At 41.1% G+C, this 14,087-nt stretch overlaps 1 protein-coding gene across 2 annotated transcripts in view; it reads right to left on the bottom strand.

Moving 5' to 3' along the window:
* slc4a7 (solute carrier family 4 member 7) overlaps nucleotides 1–14,087 on the bottom strand; it is a 52,722-nt gene that overhangs the window by 2,784 nt on the left and 35,851 nt on the right. The window contains exons 13-22 of one of the 2 annotated variants that reach the window (XM_018754748.2): nucleotides 12,382–12,515; nucleotides 11,910–12,155; nucleotides 11,422–11,527; nucleotides 10,544–10,705; nucleotides 10,281–10,421; nucleotides 9,260–9,421; nucleotides 8,266–8,517; nucleotides 6,687–6,755; nucleotides 5,437–5,610; nucleotides 4,779–4,907 (exon numbers count right to left, since the gene is read on the bottom strand). In XM_018754748.2, the coding sequence (XP_018610264.2) occupies nucleotides 4,779–4,907; nucleotides 5,437–5,610; nucleotides 6,687–6,755; nucleotides 8,266–8,517; nucleotides 9,260–9,421; nucleotides 10,281–10,421; nucleotides 10,544–10,705; nucleotides 11,422–11,527; nucleotides 11,910–12,155; nucleotides 12,382–12,515 (1,575 nt within the window). The remainder of the gene's footprint in view (nucleotides 1–4,778; nucleotides 4,908–5,436; nucleotides 5,611–6,686; nucleotides 6,756–8,265; nucleotides 8,518–9,259; nucleotides 9,422–10,280; nucleotides 10,422–10,543; nucleotides 10,706–11,421; nucleotides 11,528–11,909; nucleotides 12,156–12,381; nucleotides 12,516–14,087) is intronic. The other variant, XM_018754749.2, reaches the window with a different exon arrangement.

The following is a 14,087-nucleotide window of genomic DNA, read 5'->3' as shown; positions in this document are numbered from 1 at the left end:
AGGTAACTTTGTGGCAAATGTATTTTCAGAGCAAGACAGAGCGTCCAGATCGAGGCAGAGCGTGGAGTCACACACCGGTTGCTGAGACGGCGTCTTTGGAAAGAATGGAGTCCCTGTTCGATGTAAGTTCTATCCTGAATGTATCATCTGATGGCATACCTGTGTGTTGTGTATCATGTAACATGTTTTGTTTGGTTGCACCTGCTGACATTGTAGAACACTTCATTTGCTCGAAATGAGTAACAAATAATGACTTGGTGCGGAAGGGCCGCGATTTAGAAGAGCGCATTAAGATTTTGATTTCTATCCGAGAAACGGAGAGTTGGTTGGACTCGGTGTGTCCCGATGCCTCTGTAGTGTCGAACTCGGCGTCGACACTTACAAGCCCCAGTACAGCTAATGAGAAGCCGGGTACCCCGGAGCGCTCTCACGGCGACTGGGTCACTGTTCGGAGTAAGTCGTCGAATAAAGTGAAGCCTAAGCCACGGGTTCCTGGTTCGGGTTCTCCCGTCCAAACACAAAATAGATTTTCGGCTCTAAGCAGTTCACCTAATAATAATAATAATAATATTAATAACAACAATAATAATGTGCTCATTTTGGGGGATTCGACTGTCTGAAATGTTAAGGTTCGGGGGCCTGGGAATCGAAATGTAAACGTAAAGTGTTTCCCACGCGCACGTGTGTCCGACATGGCGGCTCGTGTCAGTTCTCTGGCCAATAATGCCGTGTCGACTATGATGGTGCATGTTGGTGGTAATGATATTTGTTATCAGCAGTCTGAGGTGTTAAAGAGCCGATTTATTTCTATGTGTAACAAGGCCAGAAGGAAATGTCGTAATCTAATAGTGTCTGGTCCTTTACCTAGACTCTTCACAGGGGACATAGTGTACAGTAGACTGGTGCCTTTTAACAGGTGGTTAGAGACGTGGTGCCGCTCCAATCATATATCATTTGTTAATAACTGGGATGATTTCTGGGAAAGGTCCAGGATTTTCATGCGTGATGGTGTACACCTCAACTGTAGGGGTTCGTTTGTTTTATCCCAGAACTTGGCCTGCAAGTTGCAGGACTGACTCATTGTCCATAGATCATCTCCTTTAGCAGTTTCGTGTATTGATGGGTCTGTTACTCGTTCTGATAGATCTGATTGGTCTGACTCGTTCAGCAGTCATTTCTCATGTGATGGGATTTCTTGTGCCTTGTCCAGTGTCGACCTCAAAACTTTAAATAAAAGCGTTAAGTGCAGCCAAAACATACAAACTATTGTAAGGCCACGGCATTTAACTAGACTTAGTGATAGGAGCGTTTGCACCAGAAACCTAAAATACATTAAAACAAACATTCTCAATTTACCACCGAGGCCAAACTGTAATATAAAATGCTGTCTGTTAAATATTTGTTCACTAACAAGTAAAGCTGCCCTAGTAAACGACTTAATATTAAGTTACATAAATCTCGTTCTGTATGTCGTGGAGGTGGAGTCGGCGTTCTTTTCAATAATAGATTACAAATAACACAGAGAAATCGTGATAATATCACCTCGTTTGAAGTTCTACAATTAGATTTCAACTCAAACCCCAATATAATTATATTCCTTATCTACCATCCACTTGGGCTGTACTCCTCTTTTCTCAAGGAATTTAGCAACTTCATAACTGATTTAGTGATTAATCATGACAAAATTATCCTGATGGGTGATTTCAATATTCATGTAGACATGTCGTCTGATACTCTCGCTAATAGTTTTCTGTCTCTCTTAAATTCTGTTGGTTTTACCCAAGTTGTTACCGGTCCTACTCATTCCCGTAACCATACGCTCGCTCTCGTCATAACCTACGGCGTAGATGTTCATCACGTTAATATTATTCCTTTAAACGAGGCTATTTCTGATCATCATTAGTAACCTTTGATCTATACCTGCCCGTGCCGTCTGACAATAGTAAGACCAAAATTGTGCGGCATATTTATGACAATACTACTGCTAAAATTATTGATCATATTATAAACTCGGATTTTGGAACGAGCATAGATATTGATCAAATGGCTTTAGATTAGAATTCGGTGGTAAAATTCACCCTAGACTCTGCAGCGCCACCAAAAACTAAACTTATTCGAATTGTAAGAAACTCGCTGTGGTTCGACGAATCAACTCGTGCAATAAAGTTAGAATGTCGTAAATTAGAGCATAAATGGCGTTCAACTAAACTAAATGTTTATTATGTAGCCTGGTCCGATTGTCTAAAAAATATACAAAAAAAGCACTTTTTCATGACAGATCCGAATACTACGCAAAGTTAATTGATGAAAATCACAAGAACCCTCGCTTCCTGTTTAATACCATCACTTACTTAACTGGAAAACACAAAGATAAACAATGTATTTCTGCTACCATTACTAATGATGAATTTATGTCATTTTTCAATAATAAATTAGTGAATATCTGCAAATCCATAGTGCCTTCTAGTTCAGTTTTAGCAAATATAAGCGCTTCTGACGATGATAATATTAGTTGTCCGCACCATCTCAGTAGCTTCAACATAATAACTGTAGAGGAAATTACCATGCTAATTCACTCTATGAAAAGTACTACCTGTCCTTTAGACCCAATCCCTACTAAATTACTGAAAGCCGCAGTTTCCGTGCTTGCAGAACCTATTGTTAATATTGTTAATACGTCGTTACTAAATGGCTGTGTTCCAAAAGCTCTTAAAATCGCCGTTATTAGACCCCTACTAAAGAAATCGGATCTGGACTGTAATAACCCATGTAATTATAGACCGATCTCCAATCTACCGTTTTTATCCAAAATTCTAGAAAAAAATCGTAGCTTCCAAAATTGTAAAATACCTTAATCATCATAATATATTTGAAAAATTTCAGTCTGGTTTCCGCACTAGTCACAGCACTGAAACGGCACTTACGCGTGTTGTTAATGATATTCTCATTTCTTCTGATGCTGGTCAGATCTCTATTCTTATGTTACTAGACTTGAGTGCTATGTTTGATACTGTAGATCATAATATCCTACTGAGTAGACTTGGAAACCTGGTTGGACTAAGAGGTACCGTTCTGAAGTGGTTTGAATCGTATTTAGCTAACCGTGAACAATTTGTATTGAAATCTGACGACTGCACCCCCTCCATCTCTACTACGGTTCAGTATGGTGTGCCACAGGGCTCTGTGTTGGGTCCATTACTGTTTTCACTTTATATGTTACCATTGAGTGACATTATTTGCAAACACAATGTGACTTTCCATTCATAAGCCGATGACACACAGCTTTATGTATCGTTTAAGCCTGATGATCCATCACATGTGGTGTCGTTAGCTAATTGTTTTACCAGTATAAAATTATGGATGAGTAATAATTTTTTTTTTATCTCTAAATGCCAGTACAACAGAGGTACTTGTGGTGGGTGGTGATGCTAAAACTCTAGACATAATCAAGCCAATCTTTACAACAAATGGTATTACCTTCAAGTGTCCGGATTGTGTCAAGAATTTGGGTGTCTTGCTGGATGGAAAGCTGACATTTGTATCGCATGTAAATGCTTTGACTAAGTTGTGCTTCCTTCAGTTAAGAAGCATAGCTAAAATGCAGCAATTCCTTTGTACATGGGATTCTAAGAAACTGGTTCATGCTTTTGTTTCCAGCAGGATGGATTACTGTAATGCTTTATTGTCGGGTTGTCCATACCAGACTGTATCCAGGCTACAGTTGGTACAAAATGCTACTGTGAGAATTGTCACTAGAACTAGGAAGTGTGACCATATAACACCGGTACTTAAATTGTTGCATTGGCTTCCGGTCACTTATAGAGTTGATTATAAAATCCTACTTTTGACCTATAAGGCAATACATGGCATTGCTCCGGCTTACCTTTGTGGGATCATTAATTTTTATATCCCAGGACGATATCTCCGTTCATTAGATGCAGGTTACCTTGAAGTACCTGTGATTAATAAGATCTCAGTAGGAGGTCGCGCCTTTAGTTATAGAGCACCTAAACTGTGGAATAGTCTACCAGTTACTGTCAGAAATGCCCCGTCTGTTTCTGTTTTCAAATCCCGACTAAAGACTTACATGTTCACTCAGGCATTCCACCTCGTAATGTCAAATGCATATTAAATTTACTTAAGTAACAAATTACTAACTCTGTTCTATCTTCTCATTGAACACTACCTCGCTACATAAGACTTGAGGAGGCCAGCAAGCGGTGACAGACGAATCCCGTGCTGACAGAGGATGATGTCCATTTGCCATGACAATCGAGACGTTCCATGCCGAGCTGGGGATCCAAGATACCATTTACCAACATTATCATTATTACTTTTTACACACTGGCTTACAAATTGTTACTTTCTAGAATGCCCAGGAGGGGTGGGCAACCACTGGCCTGTGGACCCCCAGAGGTTTTTTTCTCCCTAAACCTTCAGTTGGGAGCTTTTGTTCCTTTCCCCAGTGGCCAGTAGGTATACTTATAGCTCTATAATAAGTTCTTCATTATGGTAGCCATTAGTTGACTGTCTTCTTTGTTGGTATCAATTTTTCTTGCTTTATACCTGTGTTAAAGCGCTCTGTCACTGAGTGAGAAGAGCACTCTATTTAAAAAAACAAAAAAAAAAAAACAATATAAACTGGCTATCCCCTCAATCTCTGCAGATAAGATGGTGTGTGTGAAAGAGAGAAAGTGAGAGAGAGAGAGAGAGAGAGAGAGAGAAAGACACAAGAGTGAGATGCAGAAGTAAAGACCTGAAGGCTGGAATAGCTGTACCTCATTTTCCTTCTTTTTATCATCTTCCTTCTTCTTGCTCTCTGGCATAAGGTCATCCAGCCAGCTGAGCTCACGTTTGGTAAAGCAGGTGAAGTCCAGCATCTTACGGACAAACACCAAGGCTAGCACCTATTGGGATCAGGGAAGGAGGTGGACTTTGTATGGAATGTGTACCCAAAGCCTTTCATGTGTTTAAGAATATCAGAGTGTGTTTTTAGCTGCTCCACTGGCTGAAGCTACAAGCAGTGACAGCTCCTTTGACTTATGGTTCATTCCAATAGGCACAACTGCTTTAGAGACAAGACTTAAAAGTTGCTGGTTCAAGACTCAAGCTCTGCTCCTGTGCCTTTCAGAGAAGTACATTTATTCATTTTACTGAACATTTCCTCCAAAGCCACTTACAATGTCAAGCTACCTACAAATACTTCCCCATTTATACATCTGGGTAATTTTACTGGAGCAATTTAGGGTAAGTACTTTGGTCAAGGTTACAGTAGCTAGAGGTGGGATTTGAACCTGCCACCACTGGGTCTAAACGGAGCAGCTATAACCACTACTCTATCAGCTGCTCAGCTACCTAATAAGACTATATATAATCTGTAGTGTATATACTATAGTAGAGTAGGTGAAATGCAGTTACCAGAGGAGAGGTACACACCATCATGGGGAAGACCACGGCAGCAGCTGACACCTTGATGACCCACAAAAGCACAAGGCAGGTGAGTTGAATCATAGTGAACACGTGTACTTTCCACAGGGGCACGTACCGCAGGTAGATCAAGTCTGGCTGGTGCTTCGCTGGCATACCAAAAAGCTTGATCCGGTCGAAGAACTGAGTCATGAGAGGAACAATGGGGTTCAGTTGAGGCAATTTACATTAATATAGTGATCCATGACAACTACTGATAAGGTAAGTCTTAATGCCCCTTTCTCTTAAACCACTCTCACATTCCTAACACACCAACAAAGATCTGCATGCAAATGTGAGAATTACAGTACATTACTGCAGTTCCACTTCACTCAAGCAATGCACAACTTTTTTTCTGAACACAGTTGAGATAAATTTCATTAAACTGATTTCTTCATTCTGTAAATCGCAATTTGGGCAATTTACATTTACATTTATTTACGTTTACCTTTAGTTAGCAGACACTTTTCTCCAAAGCGGCTTACAATGGCAATGTAATTGGCAATAACAGTCAAGAGCAATTACATAAAACTTTTGGACAAAGAAATTGAACAAAGCGAGTAATCACACATTAACTAATAAAAATTTTCTGTTGTAGTACTTGTGCAGAACAGCACAGAACAGAGGAAGTGGAGGCAGCAGTGAGTGGCCCATAAAAACTTTTAAATGCTGTAACTGTGACAGAGGTTATTGCTAAAGTTAGGACACAGTGCAATGCTTCCCTCCCACACACACACACACATTTTCTGAACCGCTTGTCCCATATGGGGTCGCAGGGAACCGGAGCCAACCTGGCAACACAGGGCGTAAGGCCGGAGGGGGAGGGGACACACCCAGGACGGGACGCCAGTCCGTCGCAAGGCACCCCAAGCGGGACTCGAACCCCAGACCCAGTAGAGAGCAGGACCCGGTCCAACCCACTGCACCCCCACGCTTCCCTCCCAAACAGTCTTTATTAGCTCTTTAAAATACTGTTTGCTGACATTCAGTGAGATACAGTAAATGAAAAAAAAATGCAGAAGTTGAGCTTTAAAATTTATTTAAAATTTATTTTCTTACACATTATTTTCTTACAAAACTTGTATTCTCCCCAATTATTTATCGAATATCAGCCACTTTGAGCATGAGCCTTACTTGCAAGATGTAAAACAATAGGAACACTACTATACAGATAGAGTACATCTAAAAGAACAATTATATAAATATAGAACAGTTCTTACCTGAATGCCTTTCAGGGAAGAAACACCCATGTAGAGAAAGACACCATAAAGAACTGGCATAGGAATAAACTAGGGAAAGACGTGGACAGTACAAATTAAACGTGTGAATCTCTACCACTCTTTCTTCTGCCTACTAATGTTTAAAAAAAGTTTCCGTTAAATGCAAATAAAACGTCTCCATAAAGAGCATCAATGTTTCAGCCGTTTTACATTTACATTTATTCATTTAGCAGATGCTTTTCTCCAAAGCGACGTACAACTCAGTAAAAATAGAATTTGTGCATTACATTAAGAGAAAGAGGCATGGCTGCAGAAATGTGACTCTTAAGTAAACCTAGTTTGTTACCTTCCACCTGATGCACCAATGTTCATTGCTTGAGTAGGTGCATAAAATGCAGGATAGATGAATCCTGACAGCCTCCTACCAATTTTTTTTTTAATAATAAGATACACAAAAAATCACATACAATTTCGGAGTAGCGGCAGTGAGCTTATCTGGGGATGCTCATGAAGTTACCCTGCATGAACATTTACACCTTACATGAGCTGGAGAGATCTTGAGCAAAATGGGTCTAGGTGAGTTTTCAGACCCTTCTTGAATGTAGACAAGCAGTTCTGAGTGAGAGGGCTAGATCATTCCAAAAAAAAATAAAAAGCCTTTGCTACACACACACAATGTCTACAACCACTTGTCCCGGAAAACCGGAGCCTAACCTGGCAACACAGGGTGCAAGGGACACACCCTAGATGGTATGTCAGTCTGCCACAAGGCACCCTAAGCAGGACTTGAACCCTAGACCCACTGCACAGCAGGCCCCTGCCAAACTCTCTGCACCACTGCACCCTGTTTTGGTCCTAGCTGAACACTGTTCCTCTTTAAATTTAAATTCTACCTGCCACATGAACAACCTACTCTTAGACTAAGGAGGAGGGGGTAAAAATATAAGGATTAAAAATGACTGACATAAAGACACTGCAAGTATTACAGCCCCTTGCATAATAAGGAAATTTATTCCATGAGATCACCCCATTAGGTATACTCTGACTGCAAGTGGGCTGAATTAGTCACTGGTTCCTGGACAAAAAAAGTATCACCTAAAATTAATTAAATAGTATTTTTAGTCATGATGATAACTATTATATCAGTAACAAAAATAATTATTTGTAGCTTCTTTAATGTTGTTTGAATTCACTCATTATCAAAAACTGCTTGCCTGGTGTTGGGTCACAGAGGTCCTCAGTTCATCAAGAAAGAACAGTGCATGAGACACAAGACACGGTATGTTGGGCCAGTGTGCTGTGATTATTTGGTTCATGGATGTTTATAATAGAAAGACATCAAGTTCACAAGATCACAACCTATGTCTTTCATTCTACAAAATATACAAACACTGTGCTGCAGAAGATGCGGCAATCATTAAAGCTATTGATAAGATTTAAAAGCAGCATGTGGGACAGGAGTAACGGAGCTCCTCAGCCAGTCATTTGGGTATAGCACACCCTGAATTCATGTAGTAAAAAATGACAAGGCTGCATAAATGGGTATATTAGTGTTACATGTTGCTTTAGAGTACCTCACCTTGAGCACATTGGTCATGAAGACAGATAAGCCCATGAGCACAAAGATCATGAGGCCGGTGACCCTCTGTTCACGGATGCCGAGGAATTTTGGCTGCTCGCCAGGGGCTGAGCACTCCGACTCTACCTTGAGGCTGTTGACATGTGAGATGGAGAGCACGGTGGCAGCAACAAACCAGGGCAGCCCCATGACTGAGCACACTCCAAGCATCAGAGACACCACCAGCAGATCCAGGTGGTATCCACAGCCTTTCTGTACAGGTGGTTACAAACAAGGACAGGGGAATGACAACGTAATTTAGAGAAAGAATTTAAAAACATAGCTGGATTGAAAACAAGGTGCACAAATGGGAAACATCTGTTGAAAGGCATTCATGCCTTTGCCAAGCAACAACACAGAAATATGGCTGCTTGCAATTCTGGTGAAGATTGTCATTGTTCGCTCTGCAGCGGCTCAATTTGTGACGTGTCTTGTACTGTGGAATTAATTTCTTATAACATTAGTAAAAGATGATGAAAACTTTCCAAATACAATCAATATCTTTAAATAAATGTGAAATGTATGAGTCAAAATATTTCTTATGTTGTGTGAGAATCAGTTTGCTTTTTGTGTGCAGCCTGTTGAAGTTCATGCTCCTGGTCTCATGCTTTGTTTTTCTGAATAGTCTCTAGTCTGTAATCAACTGTCTTCTTTGTTGCATTGCCTTTGTTCAAACGCTCTGTGTCACTGCGTGAGAAGAGCATTCTATAAAGATAAACTGATTGAAGGAATTGAACAGAAAAAAGTGTGGCTATAGACAACACTGTTCAATATTTCCTATTTATTCACCCAAAGTATCTGACACTGCTGACCAAACAAACTATGGCACTCCCATGCACAAATATGACAAGCTGAATGCTCATCAATATAGCTAATAAGATTTAGGTAAAGTATATCTTTTTTTTTTTCCCCAACTACAGGGGTCTGAACTGGTAACTGTGGGTTCTTCTCTTACTTTGAGTCGGTGCTCCTTTCGGTTGATGATGACGGCTGTGATCTGCTGGTCCATAAATATGAGGATGGTGCAGAGCAGAGCAGGGATAGCTGCTGCCACCAGCGTCCACCAGGGATTGTCCCCCAAGGGAGAAATAAGCCAGCCACGGTGTTTTGAAGTGGGCTACCAGAGGAAGAGAGCTGCATGAGTACATCCAGGCCAGCAGGGCTTGGTATTTTTGACACTTGAGCCTCACTTCTGCCCTCTATTTAAAAAATAATCTTAATACAACACCTCAGATATTCGTACAGTACACTAATTAACCTGTTCAGCGAAACAACCCCACTATAAGTGTCTCACTTCACTATTATTTCTCTTTGAAAAACCCATAATCAGTTCCCAAATGAAAAATGTCACCTTAAAAGAACCAGATAAATAGCATTTTTCAAGGATGACAATAACAGCAAGACATAATATTTGAAACAAAAATTAATTTATTCTCTCACTTAAAATGATTAAAACTGGTACCAAGAATTGCGCAGGAGAGTAAATTTAGATATTAGTGTCACATTTGGATTTCAGCTGGTAAACCAAAAGACAAACACTATTTATGATAATGCTAGAATATTCATTTTATACAAGATGTTAATGTTTCAAATAATTTAGAAAATTCACATTTATATAATTTGTAAAAGTTTGTATTGAATCTACTATTTCAGTGGAGTTAGATTTACCATAACCAATGCAGAGGTTGTAAGGGAGACAGTAATTACGAGGTGTGTATAGTAGTAAGTTTATTACAGAATAAGCAGTGTCCATGTGTTTTGTAGAGTGAAACACCTGGTAGGAATAAAATACCTGATGAATAAAGTACCTCATGTGGGAAAAAAATTCTGCTGTACTGGATAATAAGCCTGTTGAAATGATTGACACTACCTATAAGACAGCACAGACTGTGAAGCGTCAGCTGTCGACCCAGTTGGACAGTCCATGTAAGTAAGCTGGACACTCTCAGCTCCTAATATCTTGCAGAGTGGCTCACACAAATGTGGTGGAGAGCTGTTTTCACCTCAAAGCGGTCAGGCACATGAAGCTTGGGAGAAGGGATCCCCACCACGTAGTCCACGAGCACCATGACCATGATGGTAAGGAAGATAGCGAAGTCGCTGATGGTCGAGCGCACCTACGAAGGAAAAGTGTTCATTTTCATGATGACCCATTTAGCCTGTCATTAGAAACATGGATTGTTTTAGAGTTAGTGTTAGAGTTACAGTAGACTTGTGTCTATCACTGGCCCCAAGTCACCTTGGTGGGAAAATAGTGCTTGGTCTTGAATTGCTTGAGGAATGATGAGAGGAAGAAGGTGCTGAAGAAGAGAATGATGGACCAGAAAAGGACATCTGGGATATAGGGACCATGGTGGCTGCAAGCTGGGCCTACGAAGTCCCCTTGAAGTTCCATACACATCTATGAGGAGATTGAAGAAGGGAAAGAAATGAAGAGAAGCAAGTGAGACTGCATGTCTACCAGTGCTTTTAGAGTACTCAGTACTTATGCATGCAGCTGGGATCTCTTTTCACACTGCGGTCAAGTAACAAGCAAATTCTCATGGCTGAGAAGGGTGTGGAAAGAACAATCTATGTCTTCCGAGCTAAACTGCTGCAAGCCATACTGATGGCAAGAGAAATATCAGCACTTCAGCTGGCAATTGAAAAACAAATTGATATGGACCTCAGTCAGCAAATGTGTTTTATTTACAAAACTTTTCATTCATAATTCCTTTAAAGTTACTTTTTATTTAAAATAGCTAGCACCTGAAAGAGTGAGTGTTCTGGTGATGCAGAAGAGAAAAAAAATTCAAATAAAACATCTAGAAATTTAAGTGAAAATAACACAGCATGAAAATACCGCACTGCTTTCATAACTTTATATTAATATTATTTTAACAAGAATAATTTGTGAAAAAATATAACAAAGCACCATTACACAGAGCATTCACATGTTCATTGTTTATATATCTTTACTGTTTATATACGACAGTATAATGGGGTTTTCAACTAAAGTTAGCCAAAAGTTTAGTAATGATGACATCGTTGCGATAGAAGCCAGCAGTAAGCTGATGACACCTGTACTGTAAAAACTGCTTGTAAACAAGGTGGTTACAATGTTTAAACATAACTTACAGTTACGTTAAGGCTGCTCCAGGGGATGGCATCCACCGCAAAGCCGGACTGGTTCCAGTGCTGCACCATTTCGGCTGTGGTGCTGTTAGGTGCTGAACACCGACACCTGTTGACATTAGTATACATGGAGTACATTTTACTAGAGCTCATTGTTTTACCGCTCTCTCTCTCTCACACACACGCACGCACGCACGCACGCACGCACGCACACGCACTCTCTGACCAAAACCGCTTGTCCCGAGCGGGGTTGCGGTGAGCCGGAGCTGAACCCAGCAACACAGGGTGCAAGGCTGGAGGGGGAGGGGACACAGCCAGGATGGGACGCCAGTCCATCGCAAGGCACCCCAAGCAGGATTTGAACCCCAGACCCACCAGAGAGCAGGCACAGGCCAAATCCGCTGCGCCACCACACCCCCCTTCTCAGTGTTTTATTTGCCGAGTTATTTATTTTTTTACGTTTATCCCCACAAGGGAACCTGTTGACGCACATGTAGAGGGTGAGAGTGTCCAAATTGTTGTGCATGTTCACAGGAAACACCTCGCCCAGGTGGAACAGTTTTTCGAGTGCCTCATAAATGAAGATAATGCAGATGAGTGCAGCGAAAGCCTCCTCTGTGAAGCGGGTGATGTAGCAGACCAGCGAGCTGGCATCCGTGGCCACGAGCACCAGACAGAGGAATGCAGTCCACAGGCCGATGCTAGTCCGTAGTGGCAGGTAGGATAGCCCATAGTCCCTGTTTGGAATGGAGAGGGAAAAGGTGCCATCCTGATATAATGCTTCCACAGCCAATACCGTTCACTCAGCTACATACAGCAAGGTTTTGGAAATAATGAGGGTTCTTTTTACACACAAAGCACTTTCAGTAATATTTCTCATGCTGGTATCACAAACTTAACTAAAGCAACAGGAGGGTGTCCTCTCCTACTGCAAGACAGGTCAGGCCACTTAATTTTTCTCACTTGCAGAACTTGAAGAGGATTTTCTCAAAGACTAGGACTGGCCCAGTGCTGCCCAGGATTGTTAGCGGCTGCCCAGCGAAGAGGGAGAAGGCCACCCCTGTCAGAGAGGCTCCAAACAGGGACTCAATGGCGCTCTGTCCATCGGGCAAAAGGGGAAAATAAAGGAGGGTGGTTAACTGATTGTCCAGCTACACTCTGTCCCATTATCTTGGAGACTCTCATTAACCCATCCTTACCCAACCTTCAACCTGCTGGTCACCCTGACAAGACTCTTGCTTCCACACTTTGGCATCTTTGAAGGGTGCGATTCATCTTACAAAGTCTGGCAAGCTTTTTTAAAAGCTATTTTAATAAGTACAGATCATAAACTGAATGATGTCAGATTCAGATGGTCACAAAACCTCATACAGCTTGTATATCTAGTATTTTAGGAGACAATCTTACAAACCCTTCAGAGTAGAGATGTGTTTGACAAATAGAAGCCTGAGACTGGATACTATGTACCAGTCACATACAACACACACGCATGCACAAGCGCGCAGACAGATGCACAGATGCTCATGCACACACACAGAACCCCACTTTCTGCTGTAGAACCTCTAATCAAAGGGCCTTGCTCCAATTTGATACAGTAAAAATGTATATGTATAAATGGGTGAATCACAGCAAGTACCTTAGCACTAAGTCACTTTGAAAAGTGTCAGATAAATAAATAAATAAATATGTACCATCTCAAAGTACAGTACAGTTATAGTGAAACAGTATAATTTGTATAACGGCAAAAATCTAAACTTCTCAGACTTAAGTTTACACAGAGCACCTCACATCCTTTCACTCAGCTGCTTCCTCAGCAAAAGCTGGTTTCTTCCATGGCAACAATTCACAAAAACCCTACACCACTTTTTCCTCCCTTCTCTGCCCTCCTCCTCCCCCCTCTCTCACTGCCCCTTTCTTCAGAGACAAAGTCAATTCCATCACCAATAAGTTCTTGGAATCTGTTTCATCCATGGTGGGATTCCCAAGCAAAGAATCATTCTCTGCATTTCAATCCCCATCAAAAGGTGAAACTGGCAACATCCTCCTCTCACATAAACCACCACCTATACCCTTGATCCCATCTCTTCATTTCTCCAGCAGGCCAATTTCCCACATCCCATTCCTTTTATTTCCTGAAAATAACTTCTCACTCTTCTCTGATTGCTTTTCATCTGCCTTCAAAACTGCCCACATCTCAATACAGTTTACATCTACATACATACATACATACATACATGGGTACAACAGTACATACCGTATGTATGTACTGTCGAAGAAACCCTCCCTAGACCCAAACTTTCTGTCTAGCTGTAAGCCCCTTTCAAATTCTTGGTTTTGACAATGAATCCCTTTAAAATTTTTTAGAATGGTTTCTTCAGACCAACTTCTCTCATCCCCTAAGCACTCCATAAACTTAGATGACCGTCTGTCATAATCACCTTTGCGCTTCATATCAGTTCTACACACAGTTACTCATGCAATACGTGCCAAAACAGTGGTTTTGGACAAGTGGACTGTGCTTCAACAATCATGCCCTTCTATCTGAAGCTATTCATCTGTTGTGAAATGCACCTGTTTACTCAGAGTTGAAGTCGCTTTGGAGAAAAAAATTTGTGAACTTGTGTTTCCTTGTTTCATTTGTCACAGTGGTGTTATTTTTTGAAACCAAC

The sequence above is a fragment of the Scleropages formosus genome, chromosome 8 (genome assembly GCF_900964775.1).
Source record: "Scleropages formosus chromosome 8, fSclFor1.1, whole genome shotgun sequence".
Lineage (NCBI taxonomy): Eukaryota > Metazoa > Chordata > Actinopteri > Osteoglossiformes > Osteoglossidae > Scleropages > Scleropages formosus.
This window is presented reverse-complemented; position numbering and strand designations above follow the sequence as displayed.